The sequence below is a fragment of the Sapajus apella genome, unplaced genomic scaffold (assembly GCF_009761245.1).
Source record: "Sapajus apella isolate SASKATOON/1434 unplaced genomic scaffold, GSC_monkey_1.0 scaffold90, whole genome shotgun sequence".
Classification (NCBI taxonomy): Eukaryota; Metazoa; Chordata; class Mammalia; order Primates; family Cebidae; genus Sapajus; species Sapajus apella.
Genome location: NW_022437030.1, coordinates 7,150,036 through 7,177,864, shown reverse-complemented (window position 1 = coordinate 7,177,864; position 27,829 = coordinate 7,150,036). Strand labels below are relative to the sequence as shown.

At 39.6% G+C, this 27,829-nt stretch overlaps 1 protein-coding gene across 1 annotated transcript in view; it reads right to left on the bottom strand.

Annotated features, from left to right (window-relative positions):
- FTO (FTO alpha-ketoglutarate dependent dioxygenase) overlaps nt 1-27,829 on the bottom strand; it is a 410,478-nt gene that overhangs the window by 220,003 nt on the left and 162,646 nt on the right. Inside the window, exons 5-7 of the mRNA XM_032255615.1 lie at nt 21,001-21,080; nt 11,809-11,952; nt 2,774-2,893 (exon numbers count right to left, since the gene is read on the bottom strand). Of these exons, the coding sequence (XP_032111506.1) occupies nt 2,774-2,893; nt 11,809-11,952; nt 21,001-21,080 (344 nt within the window). The remainder of the gene's footprint in view (nt 1-2,773; nt 2,894-11,808; nt 11,953-21,000; nt 21,081-27,829) is intronic.

The following is a 27,829-nucleotide window of genomic DNA, read 5'->3' as shown; positions in this document are numbered from 1 at the left end:
ATGACTAAATTACTTAAACGAATTCATAATGAATATCACTGGTAAGCTCACAATACCAACTATTTTACTTTATTTTTTATTTTTGTGCATGTGCGTGTGACACAAGGTCTCACTCTGTCACCCAGGCTAGAGTGCAGTGATGAAATCACAGCTCACTATAGCCTTGACCTCCTCGGCTCCAATGATCCTCCCACCTCAGCCTCCTAAGTAGCTCAGACAGACCACAGGCATGTGCTACCACACCTGAATAATTTTTTTGATTTCATAGAGACAAGGTCTCACTATGTTGCCCAAGCTAGTCTCAAACTCCTGGGCTCAAGCAATCCACCCAACTCAGCCTCCCAAAGTGCTCAGAAGACAGGCATGACCCACCATGCTCAGCCAGATTTTACAAAAAAAAAAAAAAAAAAGCTCTTGAACAAAATAAGTTTTTAAAATTTAGTTTTTTAAAAACAAAATCAATGAGTTCCTTTCTTATTTGCTCTTCAACTCCAATTCACAGAGCTGTCAAATGACAACTTCAAAGTCAAGCTGATGTCTTAGAGCCAAGGTTCATCAAGTTAAGAGGTTCTAACTCATATGTAAATGGACAAAATCAGAATTACACAGTGGGGGAAAAATGTTTCCCAGAAACTGAAGCTGCCTTTATATAAGCAGCCCATAAAAATGGAGAGTACTCATAACAGGCTTAGTTTAGCAACAGAACTGACTAAGGAGATTTAGGCACAGACTTTTCATTAACTCCAATTCAGTTTTATAATGCTCAGTTTTGCATCGATTCAGGTCTTTGGAGAAATCAATTTTTGTGATACTATTAATACATTGAAAGGATTGTAACATTCCTTCCCCAGACATATACCCATGAAAAGGTATGATTTAAAGATCTGAGATGTCTGGAAAGCAAGGACTTTTGGATTTTGATCCAGACTTTTAAACTGGGCCCTTCAGAGTTGTGACTTAACATTTTCATTATTATAAAGTAGGAATTAGGATAGATCCTATAATACATGTTCTTATCACAATAATAATTATAATAAATAAGAGAGAACAAAACTCTTGGAGGTGATGGATAGGTTTACGGCACAGATTGCTGTGATGGTTTCATGAATGTACACATACCTCTAAACTCAGGTTGTACACATTAAATACATACAGCTTTTTGTAGGGCAATCATACCCCAAAAAGTGGCTTTAAAAAAATAAAATAGGGCTGGGCACGGTGGCTCACGCCTGTAATCCCAGCACTTTGGGAGGCCGAGGCGGGTGAATCACGAGGTCAAGTGATGGAGACCATCCTGGTCAACATGGTGAAACCCTGTCTCTACTAAAAATACAAAAAATAAGCTGGGCATGGTGGCGCGTGCCTGTAATCCCAGCTACTCAGGAGGCTGAGGCAGGAGAATTGCCTGAACCCAGGAGGCGGAGGTTGCGGTGAGCCGAGATCGCACCATTGCACTCCAGCCTGGGTAACAAGAGTGAAACTCCGTCTCAAAAAAAATAAATAAATAAAATAAAAAAGGGATTAGCAATAGCTCTCCATTTTTGCAGATTAGTTCATTGTTTCCAGCACATTTCAAATTCTGTGCAGTGGTACTATCTCAAGTTTAGCAGGCTTTTTCCACTTTTCTACTACATCCCAGATCCAGCTGTTTGGAGGCAGAACGGTGAGGTGGCGAAGGGCAAGGATCCCAGAGGCAGCCTTCTGGAGTTTGAATCCCAGCTCCCTCATCTATTAGCCGAGTGACTTTGAGTAAGTTACATAAGGCCTTTGTGTTCCGGTTTCCTCGTCAGAAAAATGGGGTTGTCATATAAGTTAAAGAAGTTATATAGAAAACACTTAGAAAAATGTCTGGTACTTAGTAAGTATTACGTAAGTGTTTGCTATTATTATTATTATTATTTAAATTAAGACTTAATGCAAGACCTCCATGTGGCTTCAACCTGCCTTCCAGCTCCATTTCCTCCCACACCATCCGTACTCTGCTCTGGTCACATCTTACTTCCTCACTTCTAGTCTTGATTTTACAGTTCCTGGAGTCTAATGTTCTTCCCCACATGCCCCATCCCATCATACTCCTCACCATCCAAGGGTCCCAAAGCCACATCTGCCATTTCACCACCATCCGAGCCAGCTCAAGCGGTCTGAATGTAATACTTCCACCTCTGAACGGTGATTTTCTTTTAACAACTATTACTGGATTTCATTTTAGCTAAGGTCATACCTGGTGATATTCGCGCCCCTCTCCTTGTTCAAGTGTCGGCTCACAGTGGTGGAGAACATATGCTAGGAGCCAGCCTGCCTAGGTTTCCACCTTGCTTTGCCAGTGACTCAGTGACATTGGGGGAGGTCCTTCATTTCCCTGCCTCTCAGTTTTCACATCCATAAATTAAGGCCTGGAAAAGTTTCTATACCTCTTAGCATTGCTGTAAAAAAATTTTAAAGTTGATACTGGGGAACCAGAGTTGCACCTGATGCATATAAAAATGCAAATGAATGTTAAAGATTGTTGAATTGTTACCCTCTCATCACCACTTCCTAGTATATGTCCAGCACATCTTGTATTAAGTTGAAAATACTCAATAAATGTTTATTGAACTAAACTGAGGTTGTACTGACAAAATCCTGGCTATACCCAACGTCTTACCAGGAACGTAACTTGATAATTTGCAGTAATTAAATCTACATTTGCCTATGCAAATGAGGCAGTGGGGGATCTGTATACCACAGCAGCCCACAAAACTCCAAAACACGGTCCCAGCTCTCATGTACTTACCACACCCTCCATCTTCTTCCACAGTTCTTCCAGTTGAGCCATGGGTTGACACCACCAATCCGTGCACTTTTTGTACCGATTGCCTTGAAACCAAAACTGTCTCAGCCACTCAAACTCAACCTGTGGACCACAAAGAGAAGATGGTGGTTTTAATGCCCTTCTGATAGACAAGCAAGGACGATGACTTTGTCTCTCAATTCTCCTCTGGCAACTTGATGGCCATAGGATGAGAAACGTGAGAAAAGTCAGCCTAACCAGTTCCCAGCATAACTTGGCATCTCCAGAGCATTTCTGCAAAGCTAAGAAAAGAGTAGTCCTAAAACTGAGGTCTGGCCAGACGTGTTGGTTCATGCCTATAATCCCTACACTTTGGGAGGCTGAGGCGTGAGGATCGCTTGAGGCCAGAAGTTTGAGCCCAGCCTGGGCAACATTGCAAGATCCTATCTCCACAAAAAAATTAAAAATAAACTGGCCAGGCACAGTGGTGTGTGCTGGTCATCCTGGCTGCTTGGGAGGCTGAGGCAAGAGGATTCCTTGAGCCTAGGAGTTTGAGGCTGCAGTGAGCTATAATTGTGCCACCGCACTCCAGCCTGGGCAACAGAGCAAGAGTCTCTGTGTCAAAATAAAATATAATAAAATAATTTAAACGCTGAAATTCTCTGGCCAGAGAGGGATTTTCAATTATATTTATTAGTCAGATGTGAGGAAACTATAAGTCAATCAACAACAAATACTGACATCCTAATTATAAAGCAGGAACATGACAGGAATGACGTGTACAGAATATGTTTTTATTAAATGTCTTTATTTAAGGCTGGTATTAAAAGTAAAACACAGATACATAAGTTTCTTAAATTACAATAAATTAAAATAGCTTACCCATGGGCCAGGAGGAGCTGGTAACAATCTTAACCCATATATGTAAAAGTAATTATGAAGGCATATATTAAACCTACAAAGCCATTCAAATTGTCATTTTTCCACTCAGGGAAGGTGTCAATAGGTTAAAAAAAAAAGAGTGGCAAAAACGTAAGTACAAGTTGAGTACCCCTTATCTGAAATGCTTGAGACCAAAAGTATTTCTGAGTTTGGAATGTTTGTGCTATATACTTACTGGTCAAGCATTTCAAATCCGAAATCCGAAATGCTCCAATGAGCATTTCCTTTGAGCATCACATTTGTGCTCAAAAGCTTTGAATATTGGAGCACCTCAAATTTCAGATTTTCAGATCAGAAATACTCAAGTAACTTACTCTGCTTCTGATGAATCTACTACGGTAAACTTCAATTGTTTACCACCTTGGCAGTCCTCCTGTTCTAACCAAATCCCACCCAGCCCTTCCCCAAACAGCCCCGGTGGTCTGAGGAGCGCTCCAGCTCCAGTGCTGGGGGTGGAATATGCAACCCAGGTCTAGGCCAATCAGCCAACTAGATTTCTCTAGTCACAGAACTAGGATGAGAGGAACAGGAATATGTCCAATCAGAATAAGTCTCGAAACTACCAGAAACTACAGGAAAAAGACTCTGCAGACATTTTGCCAGAGAATGGGAAGAATACAGTAGGGGGTAGCTGCAAGATGAAAAGATAAAAACAAGATTCTGATGACATCAACTGCCCCTTGATCAAACTATTCCTGAAGCTGTTTTCCCTTAAGCCAGTTCAGGTTAAATCTTTTGCCCCTTGCAACGAAAATAATCCCAACATATTTAGATGAGAGGCTGAGTTAAGCTATGGAAATATTTAAAAAATCGTCTTCTATCCATTTTCTAAGTCTTCTATCATTCAACAACTTGAAAAATCAAGGTACAATGCTACTGATCTTGAATACTCTTTTTACCACTGCCCGCTAAAGAAATGTGGAGCCTCCACAGCTTCATGCTGGGTTGTCTGGCTTTGCTAAGGTGATCATGCTCCATATATAGACATGGGGCTATTATAATCTTCACCTGTTACCACAAAGCATCTTTTTGTGTGTTTATCTACATTGAACTTTCATGAGGCATACAAAAGCAACTTGTGAAGATTTAACAATGGTGAAAATGACTCAAATGAGTAACCTAAGAATACCAAGTCACATGAAAAGGTTTTAGTTTACATTAACTAAATGTTTGTTTGCTATGTAGAACTGATTTCAGTTAACGCTGTTTAAACAAAACAAAACAAAAAAAGGAATGTAGACAATATTAAAACAACAGTTGCTACAACTTATCTGTAGTATTAAAAGACAGTGGTTAACAGGCGTAACCTTGAGTACTCTGAAAGAAGAATAAATACAAGTGTGGTTCAATGTCCGTGAAGGTACCGGTTTCACAATATACTTACTTCAAGAAAAAAAATGAGTTCTTTTTGATGGATTTCACATAAAATTTGTTCACACTATGGGAAGAGACTGTTAGCAAAACACCAAGCCCTCTGTTAGAGTTGAAAAGGTTTTAAAAGATTCTCCAGTCTTTGGGCTGGTTATGCCCATTGAAGAGGACAGAATGGAGAAGCCTTGGCAACCATGGTGACTCTGGAAATAGATTATCATTTGTAATTAGTTCATCCAATCTATCAGGGTACACTAGAAACTGGATTTCAGTAAATTAAAACTTGAAAGCAAGGAGAAGGCCATATCTAGGGGCTCTGCTATTGGACAAGGAGCAAGGAGAGGGCCCTGGCTATTTTAATAAAAATGCTTTCATCTTCCCTTGGATGCCTAATTATCTTTTGGGGAAGACAGCATCATAGTTAAAAATAAGGGTTCTGGGCCAGGCACGGTGGCTCACGCCTATAATCACAACACTTTGGGAGGCGAGGCAGGTGGATCACCTGAGGTAGGGAGTTCTAGATCAGCCTAACCAACATGAAGGAATCCCGACTCTACTAAAAATACAAAAAATTAGCTGGGTATGGTGGTATATGCCTGTAATCCCAGCTACTCAGGAGGCTGAGGGACAAGAATCACTTGAATTTGGGAGGTGGAGGTTGTGGTGAGCCAAGTTCACACCATTACACTCCAACCTGGGCAACAAAAGCAAAACTCCATCTCAAAAAATAAAAAATAAATACGGGCTCTGACCTGTAATCCCAGCACTTTGAGAGGTCATGGCAGGAGGATCACTTGAGCCCAGGAGTTTGAAACTAGTCTGGACAACACAGTGAGACCTCATCTCTCCAAAATAAAAAAATAAAGTTAGATGGTTGTGGTGGCACATGCCTGTGCTCCCAGCGGCTTAGATGGCTGAGGCAGGAGGATCGCTCGAGCCCAGGAGGCTGAGGCTACAGTGAGCCATGATCACACTGCTGCACTCCAGTCTGGGCAACAGAGTGAGACCAAAGACACAAAGAATATGGGCTCTGGAGTCAGTTCAAAAGTAGGTACCACTTCAGAACAGCTATGTCATCTGTAAGACAGAAATAATTCCTGCCAACTATATGTGGGGCACTTGCTAGGTGTCAAGAATGCATACTAACAAGACCACAAGGCCTTGGACTTCCTGTCCTCAAGCATCGCACAATCTTACACATTTCTGACCAGGAAAAGTATTAATGTCCTTGCCAGTACATGCCCACCCCTTCCCACTAATGCCAGTCAGAAATGATCAACACTGAGGACCTTCTCCTAACAGAATTTTACTCATGAGTTGAAGTACTGCCCATGAGACACAAGCTCTGTGAACATCAAATCCACTGGCATGCCTTCTATTCAACTCCTTGACCTGACTTTTTCATTTCAATGCTGTGGGTAAAAACCACTACAGGATTTTAATCAAATGCCACCTTTACCAGTTCCCCCACTGCCAAGAGAAGTAGCTGACTCGCTCCTTAAAAGTAATTAAGGAGGCAAAAAAATATTTCTACCTGCTTGATTCGGAGTCAGAGTTAAAAAATAAATTTTCCCCTTAAACTCTGGAAATTAGAAAAGAAGGCTATAGCATGGACAGTGAACAAAAAGCAAAGGATCAGGACTCAAAGTACAGTGAGTCCTAATTACTTTGGGGCTAAAAAACCAGACAAGCGGCTAGGTACAGTGGCTCATGCCTGTAATCCCAGGACTTTGGGAGGCTGAGGCAGGCAGACTGCCTGAGTTCAGGAGTTCACGACCAGCCTAGGAAACACGGTGAAACCCCGTCTCTAGTAAAATACAAAAAATTAGCTAGGCATGGGGGCATCTGCCTGTAGTCCCAGCTGCTCAGGAGGCTGAGGCAGGAGAACTGCTTGAACTCAGAAGGCAGAGGTTGCAGTTAGCCAAGATCACTCCACTGCATTCCAGCCTGAGTGACAGAGCGAGACACTGTCTCAAAAACAAACAAACAAACAAACATCAATAACTAACCATATTGACTGAATGATGAAGTTATAAGCATGACAGGAATTGGGTCTTCCTCCCTTCTCCAGAGTTGTAGCCTCTCAAAGGAGGCTCATAGCTAACAGGGCAGAAATAAGAAGCAAGCCATCAGGAGGGCAAATGCCCACTTGGGGCCAAGGAACATTCCACGGGTGACACATCCCTGCAGACGTCAACAGCAGGGAGACAACCAGTAGGAGCTCTCAGGGTTCTCTCAAAGTTTTCATGATACTTACAAACCAAACTCCCTGATTTTGAACATGCACTTAATGGAAATAAGTCTAGAAGAGGAGAAAGAAATAGAATCAATCCACGTCAGAACTTCAGACTGGGCACTCAGGCGTTGGAGAGCAAAGCTAGTAAGATTTCAAAAGAATATTTTTCAGTCATTTTATCACTGTACAGCTGTAAAGCACCTCCATCATTCCTACGGGTCAGCAAATGTCACCTACTTTTCTTCTGCCAAGTTTGTTTAGACTCTTGATATGGTCCCAAGTCAGCCATGCAGTTCCCTCATGAGATGTGTGAACATGCCCCTTGGGATTAGTGTCTCACTGTAATAACAGAAGTAAGTTATTTCACCGAGAAAGAAATTAGACCAAGGAGACATGGTAAGGCTCTATCCACAAAGAGATAGCCTATGAAGACCCTTTCGCAATAGTTATAAGGAAGCCACAGGTCTAATCAGAAGAAAATGAGAGCCAAACAATACTATGAAACATTCCATTCTTCCCACACATGTGGGAAATTTACTAAGAGGCTGAATTCCACATTTTACTATCTTTAAAAAGGAAAGTGGGCCATTTAATAACATGGAAGAAGATTCTACTTATAATTAAACAAGAATCTTTCCTAAGCATCTTAAATTGGAAAAAATATCTCCAGGAAGGTACTCCAAAACATATGCCCAAACTTCTCAAACTCCTTAGTTAGAAACCGTCCCTGATAAGGAAAACAAACCACTTCTAAACCCACCCAGACTGAGAGCTAGCAGTACGTAAAACCAAGGGCTTCATCCTGTGACTCGTCCAGCAAAGACACATGGCCTTGCAGGAAGGGGAAAGCAAGCAAGAAACTTCATGGACACGAGTGCTTCCATTTAACAACAGGACAAAGTAGAGAGCAGGCATGCAACTGCTGAATCCCAGGCCAACTTGTATGGCAAAAGAAGAGTATCTGACGATGTGCCCCGACATATGGAATTAATTGTGAAAGGAAGGAGATGACCTTGAAGAATCAGGGACTGGCAGGATGGTAAAGACTGGCATACACGCTATTAAATCCAAGATCACTCTCTGTATTCAACTCGGGGGGCCAAGGTTTCCAATACAGTACATCTCTGCCCCACCTCCCTGACACACAGTGTCAAAGGCAGCCAGTCACTTTCTGAAGCAGACAATTTTTTATTTTTTAAGATAGAGTTTCATTCTTGTTACCCAGGCTGGAGTGCAATGGCACAATCCTGGCTCACTGAAACTCCTGCCTTCTGGGTTCAAGGATTCTCCTGCCTCCACCTCCCGAGTAGCTGGGATTACAGGTGTCCGCCACCATGCCCAGCTAATTTTTTGTATTTTTAGTAGAAACAGCATTTCACCATGTTGGCCAGGCTGGTCTCGAACTCCTGACCTCAAGTGATCCACCTGCCTCAGCCTCCCAAAGTGCTGGGATTACAGGCCCGAGCCACCACAGCTAGCCTGAAGCAGACAGACTTAGATGACAATATTGTGTTAGATATACGTGTGATTTTACAGATTTCTCCCATCCATTGATGGTAATAGAACATCACAGTCAGTCACAAAAGATGAGAAAGGATAGGGATATAAGATAGGCCATAGGCATGTTAAAGAAAGCACCCATTCTGCTAGTGTGACTCTGAAAATTGCGAGAGTTTTCGAGAAGGAAATAACTAAATTTTGAGATTAGGATTTCTATACTATAAATAGGGAAAAAGACATAATTTTGCTCCCCGATCTAATTCAGTGACGTCATTAGGTCCATAAATGTCTTCTGTCCTGAAGTTCTGGCTATGAGCAATGTCTCCAGCAGGGACTAATGAGAGAGAAAGTGGGGCACCCATCGGGCACAATGAAGGGAAGCAAGTCAGACTTGAACTCAGCATTAGAAGTGGTTACTAGTCCCCTGAAAGGCAGAACTGCTTCCCCTATGGTTCTGGAGATTACAACAATGTTTCATAAAGTATGGAGCAGCTCACAAGGTATTAAATAACTTACTAAGACATTAAAAAGTATTATATATCTCAATGGGAGAAGACATTACTTTTTCTTCGCTCAAAACTCTTCAATGGCTCCTCATTTCCTGCAGAGTAAAATGGAAAATCCTTGTCCTTACAAAGGCCTCCAAGGACCTATGCAATCTGCTGCTTCCCAGTCTCCTGGAATGACCTCTGTGACCTCTTCTCCTACAAGTGGCGGCATTACTCCCTCCACTCAAACAATACTGTTCCTGATCTGTTCCTTGGACTCCAGGAATTCTCCCACCACACAGCCTTTGCAGTGGCTGTTCCTTCTGCCCTAAATGCAATTCCCCAGATGTCCATGTGGCTCTCTCTCGTGTCCTTCAGTTCTTTGCTCAAAGGATATCTTTTCAACAGAGAGGCTCTCTAGTTCTCTCAAGTTCCATCATCTTGCTCTGTTTTTTTTTTTCTTTTTTTTTCTATAGCACTTATCAACTTCTAACATACTATGTAATCTACCAATGTATTACGTTTATTACTTACCATCATCTCCCTGTGCTAGAATGTCTATGTTATTCACCAATATATTCTAACGCACCCAGAGGAGTGTCTGGTACATGCTCGGTAATTAATTATAGAAAGGATTCATAAGAACATTTTTTAACTCCAAATTCTCCATCAGTCCTTCTCATTATATCAAAAAGAACATCTCAGATTGGTGAATGGACTTCAGTTCTCTACCACAGTTTAGTGTCTCCTTTTTTTTTTTTTTTATGGGGTTTTTTTTTTTTTTTTTTAGGTATAATTTACCAGCCATAAAATTCACACATTGTAAGTGCAGAATCCAATGATTATTAGAAAATTTATGAAGCTGTGAAACCATTACCACTAATCTCCCTTCTTAACATGAAGAAAGGAAACTTGAGTGTCAGAGCCTCCTCCAGACAAGAATATCTGCTGGAATGTAATAACATTACCCTGTTTTCATTGGACCTATTTTTCTGGATACTTTTTCTTTTGGCTAATGATACTGGATTTCCACTTAGAGTAGCAATACAAAGCTTCCTTTTTAAAGAAATTTATATATGTTGAAAAAAACTGTTGACTTAAAGAAAAATATTAAGTAACTAGACAATGTATGTTTTCCAAAGATAAAGCAAATATTGAGAGGGTATTAGTGGGAAAAGTAGAGTTTACAAAACATTGACCCAGGGGATCCAGACCTGCCAGTCTCACAGATTACAGAATTGCAACTAATTTCATAACTGAAAAGCAAGGCATTGACACTGGCTCCTAGGGCCTGCTGTCAATTCCCAGCAGTCCTTACTGGGAGACTATTCTTCATGAGTCTCTTGTGCTTCTGCATGTCTTGTGAGTAAGCACTGACTGCCCTGTGTACAGACTCTCATTGCAAGGATGGTTATATAACAAGAGCCTTGACAGAGAGAGTTTCTCCCTCCAGAACAAAGGGCAGGTGTGCATATACACTTGGAAGATAAAGACAGTGTCTTGATCTAAAGCAAAGGACGGGCATGCTTATTGTCCTTAAAAAGATTAGGTTCCAGTAGCTCGAGGTTCTTCTCCAGTAATGCAACCCCTCAATGTGTACGTGTTATCTGGCCTACTTTGCATTGCCCTATAGAAACAGCAGCTGGGAGAAGGCTATGGTCTGTATGTGTATGTCCCTCCAAAATTCTTACGGTGAAATCCTAACATCCGAGGCGATGGCATTAAGAGGTGGGGCTTTTCAGGGGTGAGAGACCATGAAGACTCTGCTCTCATGAAAGTTTAGTAGCCTTATAAAAGTGACCACAGGAAGCCTGTCTGGCCCTTGCACCACGTAAGGTAAGTGAGAGGGTGCCATCTATGAACCAGGAAACAAGCCCTCACCAGACATCAAATTGTCTGTGCCTTGATCTTGAACTTGCCACCCTCCAGAAGAGTGAGGATAAATTTCTGTTGTATAGAGGGAACCTGGTTTATGCTATTTTGTTACTGCAGCCTGAAAAGACTAAGTTCGTGAACTAACACAGAAATACTGAGACTCTGGTGACTGTTATTGTTGTATGTAATAACCTGTCCTCCATCTCTGACCTAAGAGTCTCATGATGTATGCTGGTATGAAACTGCAGCAGATTACTTTGTTAGCTTGCAAGCAGGGTAGAATCTCAGATCTTTCACAATTCTTGAAAGTCTTGACGGGCACAGTGGCTCACACCTCTCATCCCAACACTTTGGGAGGCCGAGGCAGGCAGATCACTTGAAGTCAGGAGTTCGAGACCAGACTGGCCAACATGGTGAAACCCCGTCTCTACTAAAAATACAAAAATTAGCTAGGCATGGTGACACATGCCTGTAAGTCCAGCTACTTGGGAGGCTGAGGCAGGGGGATCACTTGAACCTGGGAGGTGGAGGTTGTAGTGAGCTGAGATCGTACCATTGTACTCCAGCCTGGGTGGCAGGACAAGACTCCATCTCAGAAAAAAATAAAAGTAAAAGAAAGTCCTTACCTCATTGTGAATTTCTTCTCCTTGTTTCAAAACTGCAGGCTCAAAGGATTTCAAACAGACATCACCATTGGCCACATCGTCACGGACATTCTGCAGTGCCAACTGACAGCGTTGTAAAATATAATCCAAGGTTCCTGTTGAGCACTGTTGAGACAGAACCAGCAATCACAATTATGGGCAAAATCTAAGTTTACCATGCCACCCTTCCTAGAATTGTTCATATCTGTCCCCTGCTGTGAATTCACCTGTTGCCCCCATGGCTCAGTCTATACTCTTTTTTTTTTTTTTTTTTTTCTAATTTTAAGATAGGGTCTCGCTGTGCCACACAGGCTGGAGTATAGTGGTACAATCATGTTTCACTGCAGCTTCAACCTCCAGGTCTCAAGCAATCCTCCCACCTCACCTTCCTGAATAGCTGGGACCACAGGCATGCACCACTCTGCCTGGCTAATTTTTTAAATTTTTACTTTGTAGAGAGAGATTTTGCTATATTATCCAAGCTGGTCTCAAACTGCTAAGTTCAGGCAGTCCTCCCACTACATGCCTGAGCCGCCGTGCCCGGCCTATGCTCCTTAACTCAAGAATTACTCAAGTGTCCTGTTCCACTGGCTCTATGCTGCCAGTTTGTCTTCATGTGGGCTACTTAGTTTGCTGGTTTTCTTATACGTGGGCCTCATATCACTAACTAAACATTAGGGTCCCGGAGGCTAATGCCGTTTATTTGTATTAAATACATTTTCTACACAGACTACAACATCTAGAACTGAGTCTGAAAAGTGGAAGAAATTTAATAAATAACTGTTGGATGAATAACTGGTTAACCAAGAAGTCAAGGACACTGACATTTTATCTCAAATGCCCTGAGACTAACAATAGGAATGAAAGGTAATCAGGCTGCAGAACTGGTTCAAAAGCACACTCCATCGTACCGTCATGACAGAGGGAAAAATGAAGTTGTAATCACAAGGCAAAGAACTCATTTCCCTTTTCTGCAAAAAGCACACACTAGGCTGTGGCAGTCCTTGGCAGAGTAGATTCTTCAAATAATGGGGAATATGCAGCTCATGCCCTCCAGGCACATTCAAAGGCATAACTTAGTACCTGGGCCTCAGCAAGGACACACAGATAACTAGTTCATCCCTCTCTGAGTCTGTGGAAGCATAACAGAGGTCAAATGGACAAACTCCTTTTTATAAATGATCATATGTCAGAAAAGAGGCCAATGCACATGGCCAGTGCATCCGCTTGCTTTGACAATAAAATGATTTCCTAGAATGAAAAAAAGTCAGTTATAAATACCCTTCAGTCCCAATGAGGAAAATGTACCCCCTAAAATATTTTGGTTTTATTATTTATAATTTAAATTGAGCCCGTGGAAATAACCTTGAAGGCTAATCCTCTGATATAAAAATTCCTTGTACATTTACTGCCATTTTATACAATGTGACATCAACAAGCCTGGGAAAAATAAAGTTTCTGTGCCAAAAACCAGAAGCTTGACTAATATGTATTTTAATATGAAGATCCCAGAGTGCTGGGTACACAAGGGCAGCCAATTCCAATTTCCCGACCAAAAAAAAAAAAAAAAAAAAAAAAAAAACACCCCAAAACCCACAAAGAAAAGAGGTACAATGACCACTCATTTTTGTCCCACAGCAACCTCTACAACAGCTTTTCTTTTCGTTTTTTTGTTTTGTTTTTGAGATAAGGTCTCTGGCCCGGACTGGAATGCAGTGGCGTGGCATGATCTCAGCTGACCGCAACCTCCCTGTCACAGGTTCAAGTGATGCTCCTGCCTCAGCCTCCCGAGTAGCTGGGATTACAGGTGCACACCACCACACCCGGCTAATTTTTATTTTAGTAGAGATGGGGTTTTACCATGTTGGCCAGGCTGCTCTCGAACTCCTGACCTCAAGTGATCCACCCGCCTCAGCCTCCCAAAGTGCTGGGATTACAGGTGTGAGCCACCGCGTCCAGCCTACCTTATATTTTTAAAATGACTTCTATCTAGAAAGTTCTCCTACTTGCACCTATACTTTCCCAAGTATGGAGTGAGCTACATAGATTATTAATTGCATTTTCATTTATTGTACCTAAAGATTGGAAACAATCTAAATTTCTCAACAATAGAAACTAGTTTAATGAACCATGGTTGCAGAGAAAAAAGAGAAAGAGAGTGGAATAATGTTTTTCTGGGTGTACAGTGTTTTATTTTATTTAAAGAACCTATAATCAGGCTTAGTTTGAGATAGGTCTTTTTTTTTTTGTGGTAATAGGTTTATTGAGGTATAATTCATATATCATAAAATTCAACCATTTAAAGCGTATAATGCAATGTTGTTTAGTATATTCACCGTTATACAAACATCACTACAATTAATTTTAGAGCATTTTCATCACCCCAAAAAGAAACCCTGTGCCATTTGGCAGTCACCCCCAACCCCATCTGATTTCCACCAACATTTCCAACCCTAGGCAAGCACTAATCTACTTTCTGTGTCCATAGAGAGGCCTAGTCTAGACATTTAATATAAATGAAATCATGTAATATGTGATCTTTTGTAACTGGTTGCTTCCATTTCGTATGTTTCCAAGAGTCATTCATGTTGTAGCATGCACCATTATTGAAATAATATTCAATTGTATGATATGCCACATTTCATTTATCCATTCATTAGGTGATGAATCTTAGGGCTGTTTCCACTTTTAGGTGATTATGAACATTCCTGTAGAAGTTTCCATCACTCTTGGTTATCTAGCTAGGCGTGGAATTGCTGTGTCATGGGATAACTTTGGATTTAACCTTACAAAGATGTGTCAGACTGTTTCCCAAAGTGGCTGTACCACTGAAAATTCCCTCCAGCAGTGCATGAGGGTCCCACCTCCTGCATGGCCTCACCAACAATTGTCACTGTCTGTTTTTATTCTAGCTATCCTAGTGGGTATAAAATGTTATCCCATCATGGTTATTTCTATTTCTCTCATGACTAACGATGTTCAGCATTCATTTTTCATGTGTCTACTGGTTATGTGTATATCTTCTTTTTTTTTTTTGGAGACGGAGTCTTCTTCTATCACCCAGGCTGGAATGTAGTGGCACGATCTCACCTCACTGCAACCTCCACCTCCTGGGTTTAAGCAATTCTCCTGCCTCAGCCTCCAGAATAGATGGGATTATTAGAAATATATTTAAATACAAACAATAGGCTACTATATGCACAGTTCTGTACTTTTGTTTCAGTAAACTTTGGTAATAATTATCCATTAATATATAGTTCTTACCTTGGAGTAGGTAATGGTTTTTTAGATTATGACATCAAAATCATAAACAACCAAAAAAAAAAAAAAAAAAAGACAAATAGACACGTGGCATCATACCTGTCTAATTTTTGAAATTTTAGTACAGACAGTGTTTTACCATGTTGGCCAGGCTGGTCTTGAACTCCTGACCTCAAGTGGCCTCAAGTGATCCACACGTCTTGACCTCCTGAAGTGCTGGAATTACAGGCATGAGCCACCGCGCCCAGCCTGTATATGTTCTTTAGAGACATGTTAATTCAGTTCCTTTGCCATTTTATCATTTCTCTTCTGAATTATTGAGTTGTAAGAATTCTTTGAATATTCGAGATATAAGTGCTTTATGAGATACATGACTTGCAGATATTTTCTCCCATTCTATGGGTCCTCTTCGTTTTATTTATGGCACCCTTTGAAGTATAAAAGCTTTTAACTTTGATGAAGGCCAATTTATCTGTTTTTTCTTTGGTTGTTTACACTTTTGATGTCATATCCGGAAAGCCATTACCTACTCCCAGATAAGAACTATATATTGATGAGTAATTATTACTAAAGTTTACTGAAACGGAAGTACAGAACTGTGTTTATAATCAGCTACCATTTATATTAAATTATTTTTGAAATTCCATATTTACTTATATATTAAATATCACGAAAAGAATAACAAGAATCTAATGACATTAGTTGCCTCTGGGGGGGAGGACCTGGTTGGCCTGAATAGAAAGAGACTTTAACTATATACCCTTAGGTATTTTTTTTTAATTTTGAACTATTTGTGTTAACTAGCTATTCAAAATATAATTACACAGAAAATTTAAATTTCTTAAAAAAGATATTCTGCATTGAATCCCAAGAACATGCTGCCACAATTACCAAAAACTAAAATCTAGGCCAGCATGATGGCTCACACCTGTAATCCCAGCACTTTGGGAGGCAGAGGTGAGTGGATCAACTGAGGTCAGGAGTTTGAGACCAGCCTGGCAAACAAGGCAAAACCCCATCTCTACCAAAAATACAAAAAATCAGCTGGGCATGATGGTGGGTGCCTGTAATCCAAGCTACTCAGGAGGCTGAGGCAGGAGAATCTCTTGAACCTGGGAGGCAGAGGTTGCAGTGAGCCAAAGTTGCACCATTGAACTCCAGCCTGGGCAACAAGAGCAAACTTTGTCTCAAAAAAAAAAACAAAAACTAAACTAAAATCCAATAAAGGCCAAGAACCATCAGATTTAATCTAATCATATGCAACAAAAACTGCCAAGATTTCTTTTGTGGTAACTGAAATGAATTTCAGAACATCATTTCCTTAACACAATTTGTTTCCTATATAGTGTGAATAGGCAGAAAATAGCAAATCATTTTGTTTGACACAGATAAGACATGTAATGCTAATACTGTATGAAGGAGGGGACATTTGTAGAATAAGTGAGGATAAACTTGTATGAATTTCTTTCCCTCTTCCATTAAAGAAAACAATAAAGAAACTTCAGTGCTGAGGAAAAAGCCTTTTGCTGCTTCTACTATTGAAAACAAAAATATAACATGAAATAAAAGTTTTCAAATAAAATAAAACATAATCTTGCCAGCTTAACCTACTTCTATTTCCTTAGTACATGGTATTCTGTGTCTATATACAGTTGTTATCAGTGTATCCATATCAATGTCTATGCTGTTTTTCACTGTCTGTCCACAAATATGCAAAATAACTATTTTCAATGGTTGCGAATTAAGGTGAAATTTAACTATCTAAATAACTGATCACATACTATAAAGGCATTAAGGATGTGCCTAACTTTTCACTACTATGGATTATGCTAAACATCTTAATGTATAAAACAGTTCCATTTAATAATTTCCTGGGTTTGACTCCTAAAAATAGTTTTATGGGATCAAAGACAGGAATATTTTTATGGTGCTTTATACATATTCCCATATAGCTTTTAAAAAAGTAGACCAATTGGAAAAACTATGAGAAGTATATGAATTATACCAGCTTCAGTGTCACTCTGCCAACCCTGAATATTGTTAGTTTTTACTTTTGGTAGATCACTTAAAACAGTCATCATTGAGAAAATACTTTTAATTTTAAGGTGATTTTTAAGGCCTGTTTACACATGATCATCCATAGCACAGGTCATAAACTGTTTCTTAAAATGGCAAACAATAAATATTTTAGGCTTGCAGGCCATAGGTCTATGCTGCAACAACTCAACTCTGCCTCTGTAGCTCCAAAACAGCCATAAACGATATATAAACAAATGAGTGTGGCTGCATTCCAATAAAACTTTATTTACAAAGTCAGCTGGCCTGTGAGCAATAGTTTGCTGACCCCTGCTCTATGATATAAAAAGCAAGATATTCACATATGTGTCCAATGAATAAAAAAACACGTAGCTTGAATAGAAGCATAGAAAACACAAAAGTCTAGATTTGGGGTAACATTTTTCTCTCAACAGAATCACTATAGCCACTCACCTCCTTGTTTAAAGTTAATATGTGCTCAAAATTTGGTCTAAAAATTAGAAGACACAAACACAGCTATGACTTATCAGAGAAAGCTATGCCTCAGGATATTTTAAAAGCAATGCTGCTCTAATGACAATATGAAATTGGTCCAGGTGGAAAAAGGAAGCAAGGCTGGGGAGAATTGTAACCCCGAAGTACTACTTTTGGGAACTTTTGCATGTCTGTATTTATTGCAGGGGGGTGGGAGTGAGAAGTTTCCTGCTGTCTCATATTTTTCCTTACGCATTTCAATTTACCTGCTAGATCGCTCCACTTGGCAGCTCCAACCCAGCCTGTTCAAAACTTACAATCACCTTGCTCTAATGTCTCGGGCCCCATTTCAACTAAGTAATGTCATCCCTGAACCACCCAGACTTGACACTCAAGAGTCATCCTAGAAAACATCCAATAAAGCATTAGTTCATTCCATTTATTCATTCATTCACTCATCACGATATTCCTCTCTCCATGTCAGTCAGCTGCCAAGTCTCATACTATGTCTCCTACATTATTTGTGAAAATTAGGGTCTGAACTACTACAGTCTGAACCCCGTCTCTACTAAAAATACAAAAAATTAGCTGGACTTGGTGGCATGCACCTGTAGTCCCAGCTACTTGGGAGGCTGAGGCAGGAGAATCCTTGAGCCTGGGAGGCGGAGGCTGTAGTGAGCCGACATAACACCACTACACTCTAGCCTGGGTGACAGAGTGACACTCTGTCTCCAAAATAACAGTAATAATAATAATCAGTAGTCCACAACTGCCAACCAACTTAAGTTTAAACACTTAATCTGAAATCCAAGATTTTCATGCCCATGCAGCCTGGTCCCATGCATTCTGGTCCCATGAAACCTTATCTGTCAGTCTTCCCTTTGGCAACCTGAGACTCACTCAAACCACAGCCAGTCAATATTCCCCAAGAATCCCCATTCCGTCCCAATCACAAGATTCACACCTCAGTCTTGTTTCATCCCATTTGCTGTCCTAAAATCCCCTAATCCCTACATGTTCAATCCCCTACATTTTACTCATCCTGAAAGGCTACTACAAACTCCGCCTCACCCATGAAGGCTTATGCTATCTGCTACCTTCTATTCTTCACTGTACATACTCTTTAGACTATAAACATCTTAAAGATACTGAACATAACCATTCCTGTTCACAAGTCCCTACAAGAATACCTTGAACGGTATAAAGTTCAATAAAAGTTTGAAGAATGAACAAACTGGAATCCCTTCTGAAGAGTAATTCCTATAATCAAAACTTGCTGATGATTTAATGTCTCTTGCTTTATTATATACACTCCAGTGTACAAATGAAGACAGAACCACCCTCCACAGAGAGCTTTAGTTGTTCCTATCTCCTATTAGTTTTTCATCAGAATAAAATGAAAAGACAGTAGTAGCAGTAGAAGTAATTTAATAAAAGTGGTAATGACTAACTTCTTTGAATGTATACTAGTTACTGTTCTAAAAAGACTTACACATATTAACTAATTTAATCCTCGTATGAATTAGGTATGATTGTTCTTATGAGGATTAAATTAGTTAATATGTGTAAGACTCTCTACTCTTCCGGATTAGATTAGGAAAGACGTAGAAGGGCTCACTTAAGTCACCACATACTCAAGTGATGTACAACACAAGAAAGAGATTCCTGGGAGGGTTATAGCTAGAAAGACAGATGCTTATAACTGGGGAAATGAAATCCTTCTGTACAATACAAGGCACATATTAGATGCTCTATAAATGCCCGTTCCCTTCAACTTCCCTTTCCCTCCCCCATCCCTTCCCCTCCCCCTTCCCTTCTCCTCCATTCCCGTCTCTCCCTCCCTCCCTCCCTTCCTTCCATCCTTCTTTCCTTCTTTCCTCCCTTCCTCCTCTGTTTGTGTTTCCCTATATTACTCCCTCCCTTCCCTCTTTTCTAACAGAACTCCTTTTAGGTCTGTAAGACAATTATTTCTGTGTTCATTTGCTTAAAATTTGTCTCCCCAACTAAAGTTCAACAAAGGTGGTGGGTATCATGGTCCTGTTGACAGCTCTGTCTCCCAGGTCTACCGTGTTAGACACCTAACAGGCACTCAAATATTTAAATGAATGAGTGACTGGAAAAAAGAAAGGGGAGAAAGGCAGAAAGGAGTGCTGGACAGCCTTGCTGACATCTCGGTTTAAATACTCATTCATTCTCTCTGCCACATAGCAGTATGATTGGTCCACTGGTAAAGCTACTTAATGATCAAAAGACAAGACACTGCCGTATAGGCTCACGCAGTACTGCTGCTGGGGGACCTTGTCCTGTACCTTCCTGCCACCTTGATGTACCACTTCCACCCAATTTTCTCACACTTGTCCCCTGTAGTCCCTTGAAAAGTCAAGCTATAAAGCAAAGCACAGATAACAAGCTTACGTAGAAGGTCACTTGTAATCCTTTTCATGTCTTGCTCCATGGAACCCTTCTTTTTCTTTTTTTTGAGACGGAGTCTCACATTGTCGCCCAGGCTAAAGTGCAATGGCGCGATCTCGGCTCACTGCAACCTCTGCCTCCCGGGTTCACAGATTATCCTGCCTCAGCCTCCTAAGTAGCTGAGATTACAGGCACACACCACCATACCCAGCTAATTTTTATGTATTTTTAGTAGAGACGAGGTTTCACTATGTTGGCCAGATTGGCCTTGAACTCCTGACCTCGTGATCTGCCCACCTGGGCCTCCCACCAGGCTGGGATTACAGGCATGAGCCACCACGCCCGGCCCAGAACCCTTCTTAACTGAGTACATGGGACCCCAACATGACTAATATGAGTCTTTCTCATTTCTTAGTTTTCCATTCTGAACCAGTCTGAACAGCTAACCATTGGCCATTACAAGTGGTGGCAGAATTTGGCAATAAAGTCTGGGTTATGAATACAACTGGGGAGCTCAGAAATTCCTTGGAAACTGTAACTTTCTCTTTAATTTACACTCACATGCCTAGAAGTCTGACCAAAAAGTTAAGAGAGCTAAAAATCCTCAACATCCGAACCCAGCCACAGCTAACACATGCACAAGTGCAAAAATCTGCCCCAATTCCTCTGGTGATCTCCTGCCCTTGGCCTTGACAGATACAACCCTCTAAATAAATCTCTAACTATAAACACTTATCAATGACATTTTCCTTCTCCAAGAAACATAACCCCAAGAAGCAAAATATACTTATCCCATGCCATGAATAAGCTTTCTAAAACTGTATCCAACACAATCCAAAGCTCAAAAAGCAAGTAAACAGAGACAAAAGTAAAGTTAGATGGAAGCAATTTTCCTATCAAATACTCTTCCAAAGCCCTATGATAAATTGCTCATTCGACCACTTCTGTCACATCCAGTTAGGTGTAAATCACATTTTTATTTACACTTACCTCTGCCACTCGGTGGGTGGAACTAAACCGAGGTTGCGAACCAGCCAAAACACAGTGTTGGTGGGTGGCATTGAGATCATCTACAGGAAAAACACCACAAGTTTATAAAACTATATTTATTACTCAGTATATACTGCATATTATTTAACTAAAACACAAGGTAAACAGTAAATCCATCTTTCAAGAAATGACAATAACCAAGGAATCAACATTTACCTTGTCGTCTTTAAATCAATCCCTTATAAGGAGGTGACTATATATATATATTCTATTATATATGTATCTACTGATAAGTAGACATTATATATGTAGATATATAACAAGTATAATATAAATATAAGTGTACAATAAATATGATATACTTGTAAATACTTATACATATGCAAGTATGTATAAGTAGATATATAATCATACGTATATAATTAAATGTATATATATATATTTTTTATCATGTAAACTATAACACTTTGAAGAGTGAAAGGGGGTGCTATTAATTATTCCAGAACAGCGGGTATAAACCAGGACTGTCTTCAGCAAACAAGATATAGGGTCACTCTGCTTATTTGTGGTCCTATAATGCCCACCCACTATAAAATTTACTGTTTACAGATTGAGCTTCTTTCACTTTCTCATACACATCTACTTCTACCCTTGTCTTTAGAATAAACCAGAATTTTGGAATTGAACACCTTTCATCTGAAAAATCTGCCTCTTTCCCTCCATAATCAATGTATCCATTTTGCCCCAACAATTTTCCAGGCAACAAACCAACCAACTCAGCATGTTGCATGTTTGGCTCTTAGAACAGAATTTAAGTCTAGGGATTCACAACCCAAGAATGAAGTAGGTGGTGAATTCATTAGCTGAAGAATATTCTTAAAACCACAAGCAGTGGGAGAAAAACCAATGACCAAATTGTTGCATATCTTAAGAAATGATACCACAAGTTAGGCAAAATCTATACAACCTCTACTTAGGACATGACTTCCTCTATTACAAAAACAGAGACTTGTAATGTCCTCCAGCAATGATATCCTATATAGGCAACACAAGATTTTTATCAAGATACCAAAAAAGATAATGAGTGAAACTAAGAGGCAAATGCCAACAGGCCCCTTAGGTGTCAGCAAAAACAACCTACAATATCATGTCTAAACACAGAAAGGAAATAAAAAATATTAAGGAAGGATTTCTGCTTATGAATATTATGAAGTAACAGTAACAAGGTTTACCCTTCTGCCTTAAACAACAACAAAACAAACCAAAAATACGAATCAAAGGTTTCAGCAACATATAATCCATGGAGAGGAGAAACAAAATAGTGAGAGACGCTTACGATTGCCCTAACTTACTCCATGGAAACAGTTTCAATGTCACAGAATAGAGAAGAAGAAGTCAAAAACCAGAGTCTCTTTTTCTTTCTTGCCAAGTTTAGAAGACAAGATTGGAGAATAGGGACGCCAAGGCCACAGGGCCTTGAAAGGCAGAATGCTGGAACAGAAACCGCCATACAGAGAGCAAACAGCAATTGCAGAAGGGTTCCCTCAAGTATTTGAAAGAGCACTGACCTGTGCATGTGTGAATAAAAACTTCCCAAGGGCCAAAAAAAGAAGCATCACAATGTAGCAGGTGAAACCAATCTCAGATCTCACACATAGCCAGGAATATTTTATGTTCCCAGCAACCAAAATGGCTCCCACTACATGAGATAACAGAAAATCATTAGGAAAGCATCACTGTGGAAGTAGGGCTAAATGAGTCCTAGGTTAAAAGTTGCACTAGTCCCACCTAGGTAGGCTTAAAACTAAGCCTCAAAAGGATCCAACTTCTGGCTGGGCATGGGGGCTCATTACCTGTAATCCCAGTACTTTGGGAAGCCAAGGTGAGTGGATCACCTGAGGTCAAGAGCTCGAGACCAGCCTGGCCAACACGGTGAAACCCTGTCTCTATTAAAAGTACAAAAATTCGCTGGACATGGTGGTGGGTGCCTGTAATTCCAGCTACTGAGGAGGCTGAGGCAAAAGAATCACTTGAACCCAGGAGACAGAGGTTGCGGTGGCCCGACATCACGCAATTGCACTGCAGCCTGGGAAATAAGAGCAAACTCCATCCCAAAACAAAATTTAAAAAAAGGATCCAACTTCTTCTTAGTAATTTAATTATTGATTAGAGCAAAAGTCAAAAGTATGTAAAAGTACATAACAAATTCAGGCACCCAAAAAATAACCATGTGCAATATCCAACATCCATTCAAAAAGTAACAGGGAAATAAAAGATACATATACACACACAATATGTGAGATTTTCACATCTCTCTTTTCTTCTAAATGTACATATCTGTCCTTTCACATATATATACAAGTCAAGCTTCTAAAGGTTAAACATGTAGTATCTGAAACAAAACTCACACCGAATGAAATGAACAGCAATTTAGAAAGTGCAGAAGAAAAGATCAGTGAACTAGAATACACAAAAAATAAAAAACTATGCAAAATAAAGTGGCTAAAGAAAGACTACAAAAATATGAAAGAGCATGAATGACCTCCAGAACAATATTAAACCATTTAACAAAAATGTAATTTGAATTCCAGGGGAGGAAGAGTAACAAAAACATATACATTTTTATAGAAACAATGACAAAAAATTCACCAAATTTCATGAAAACTGTAAAACCAGAGATCCTATAAGCTCAATGAATTCTAAGCAAAAAAATATCAGACTAAACTAAAACATGTGATAATGAAATTTCTTAAAATCAGTAATAAAGTGAAAATGTTAAAAGCAATCAGAAAAAGAGACATTAAATACAAAGGGACAAGGATTAGAATGACAGCAGACTTCTCATCAGAAGCTATAAAACTCAGAAGACAACTGGAACTGGATGACAAAATACTGGAAAAAACTGTCACTCTACTATTCTATACACAGTGAGTACTCTTTCCAAAATAAAAGTGAAATAAAGACTTTACAGAAAGAGACTGAAACAATTTATATTCAGTAGATTTACAGTATAAGAATTGTTATGAAATTCTATGGGCAAAATAAAAAATAATATCAGAAGGAATTCAGATCTGCTCAAAGGAATAAAAAGTAACATAAGTGATAAATATCATGAAAGAATATGCCTATTTAAATCCAAAATAATAACAATGTATTGTGAGGTTTATTACATATGTATAAATAAAACACGTGAAAAAGCACAAAGGAGAGGAGGAAAGAAGGAAAAGTGGTATAACATTCAAAGTTACACTGTGGTAAGTTAAGGATATAAAAATATTGTAAAACCAAGAGCAGTAGCTCTGAATGAGATGTAATTTTGTCATTCCTCACTCTGTAGAGAGAGGCAGACTGGAAACAGAGAATGACAATTTACCAGAGTAAAAACCAAGAAGCAGAAACATGCACAAGAACCAGTACCAGGGTAGAAAAACCTTAACTGTAACTACTGAATTGCTGGAGACTCAATGTAGGCAGAACTGAGAATTAGAAAGTCCAAAGGAACTCAGTCTTAGGGAACTCCCACACTTTTGTGAGTTTTATCTCCAAGAGCTCTGAGGTTCTCACAGTAGACACTTTATATATGTATTTATTTATTTATTTTCTGAAGAGACAGAGTCTCACACGTCATGCAGGCCGGAATGTAGTGGCATGAACATACCTCAGTGCCACCTACAAATCCTAGCCCCTGCCAGCCATTCTATCATGGCTAAGAATGAGAAAAAAGAAAATAAGAAGCACTGTGAGGCTCACAATTCACAGGCATAGACTCACTAAAAGACTGAGATTTAATCATAAGATTCTAGAATGCTTCCCCTCCCAATACACCTTACCACCACATTATTACTGCAGTTCCTTTTATCCAATACATCACATCTACCTATCAAGAAAAAAATACAAGGCCATCATTTGAAAAAACTGAGCAAAATCAGAACCGGAGTCAGAAATGGCAAAAATTATCAGAAATGTTTTTAAACTATGATTACTATTCTAAGACTCTAAAGGACAATGTTGACAACATGCAAGAGCTGATGGGGAACGTAAGCAGAGGAATGGAAATTCTAAGAAAGAATCGAAAAGAAAATGCTGGAAATCAATAACACTGTAAAAGAAATAAAGAATGCTTTTAATGGGCTCATTAGAAAACTGAACAAGTCAGATGAAAGATCTCTGAGCATGAGGATATGTTTAGAGAAACTTCCAAAACTGAAAAGCAGAGAAAAAAGACTGAAAAAAAAAACCCAGAACTATGGGACAGCTACAAAAGGTATAATATATGTATAACGGTAATAACAGAAGGAGAAGAAAGAGGAAAAGGAACAGAAGAAAATTAGAAGCAATAATAACTAAGAATGTGCTTAAATTAATGTTAGACACCAAACTAGAGACTCAGAAGCTCAGGGAAAAACCTACACCTAGTCATATTATATTCAAACTGCAGAAAGTTGAGGGATAAAGAATTTTGCAAAAAGCCAGAAGGAAAAAACAGTTTATCTCTAAAGAAGTAAACAAACAAACAAAAATCTGACTTTTCCTCAAAAAACCGGGTAATCAATTCAAAAGTGAAGTGAAACACTTAAGGTGTCAAGAGGAAAAAAACAGCAGCCTAGAATTGTGGATCCTGCAAAACCACCCTTCAAAAGTAAAGGAGAAACAGGCCACATGTGGTGGCTCATGCCTATAATCCGAGCATTTTGGAAGGCCAAGGCAGGTGGATCACTTGAGATCAGGAGTTCAAAACCAGCCTGGCCAACATGGTAAAACCCCGTCTCTACTAAAAATACAAAACTTAGGTGGGCAGAGTGGCACACGCTTGTAATCCTGGCTACTCGAGAAACTGAAGCAGGAAAATCACAGCCTGGCCAACGGAGTGAGACTGTGTCAAAAAAAAAAAAAGGAAAAGGAAAGAAAAGGGAAAGAAAGGGAGGGAAGGGGTGGGCAGTGGAGGGGTAGGGAAGGGAGGGGAGGGGAGGGGGATGAAAGTATTTTTTTAAAAAAGTTTTTCGGACAAAAATTCAGGGAATTTGTTGCTAGCAGACTTGTATTATAAGAAATTTGTCAGAAAGAAAATCATACAGGTCAGAAACTCATATCTACATAAAGGAAGAGATTTTGAGACGGAGTAAGTGAAAGTAAAATGAAAACCAATATTTTTCTTATCCTTAATTGATAGAAGAGATAACAATTTATTCACAATAACAATGATGTACTCAATTATATATGCCACATATGTGTGTGTGTTTGTGTGTGTGTGTGTGTGTGTGTGCGTGCGTGTGCGCACGCGCCTGTGTTTGCTGGGGTTTTTTTGTTGTCGTTTTTTGAGATGGAGTCTCACTCTATCGCCAAGGTTGGAGTGCAATGGCATGATCTGGGCTCACTGCAACCTCCACCTCCTGGGTTCAAGCAATTCTCCTGACTCAGCCTCCAGGGCAGCTGGGACTACAGGTGTGTGCCACCACACCTGGCTATTTTCTTTGTATTTTTAGTAGAGATGGGGTTTCACCTTGTTAGCCAGGATGGTCTCTATCTCCTGACTACATGATCTGCCCACCTTGGCTTCCCAAAGTGCTTGGATTACAGGTGTGAGCCACTTCGTCCAGCCTATATGCTTATTTATAAGTGAGATTAATGATAGCAATGAGTGTAAGAGATGAGAGAAAAAAATTACAAGAATATTTTATTTTACTGTACTTGCACTATCTGTGAAACAGTATAGTGTTATTTGAAAGTGGACTTGAAACAGTTGTAAACGTATACTGCAACCTCTAGGTCACTAATTTAAAAAGTCAAAAAATATATATGTAATTGATATGCTAAGACAGGAGATGAAATGAAATCATGAAATCCTCAAAACTATAAAAGCAGAAAAAGAATGGAAGACAAAAACAGTGGGAAAAAACAAGTACAAAAAACAGAATACATTAACAAATATGATAGATATTAATCCAAGCATAACAATATTCACTTTAAATGCCAGTGGTCCAAATACACACATGAAGAAACAAGATATTATCAGAATGGTTAAAAAACAAGGCATAACTATATGCTGTCTACAAGGAACTCAATTTAAATATAAAGATACACACAGATAAAACTTAAAGATATGAAGAAGACAGATATACTATGCTAACATAAATCAAATGAAAGCTGGAATGCTTATATTAATTTCAGACAGAGTAGATTTCAGAGCAAAAATAAATTATCACAGAGAAAAAGGGTAGTAGCCAGGCACGGTGGCATGGGAATCGCTTGAATCTGGGAGGCGGAGGTTGCAGTAAGTTGAGATCACGCCACTGCACTCCGGCTTGGGCAACAAGAGCAAAACTCCATCTCAAGAAAAAAAAGAAAGAAAGAAAAAGGGGTAGTACATAATGACAAAGGAGTAAATTCTCCCAGAAGACACAACAGTCATTAACATGTATGCACCTAATAATGGAGCATCCAAATATGTAAGGCAAAAACTGATAGAGCTGTAAGGGAAAACAGACAAATCCACACTATAACTGGAGATGTCAACATCCCTCTATCAGAAAAGGACAGATACAGCAGGCAGAAAATCATTAAGGACACAGCTGAACTCAACAATACCATCAGTCAATTGAATATTATTGACATACATAGACTACTTCATTCAACAACAGCAGAATGCACACTAGTATCAAGCTCACATGGAGCATTCCCCAAAGTAGACCACATTCTGGGCCATAAAACACATATTACCAAATTTAAGAGAATGGAAATCATACAATGTCTGACCTCAGACCAGAATGGAATTAAACTAGAAAACAATAACAGAAAGATAGCTGGAAAATCCCCAAATATTTAGAGATGG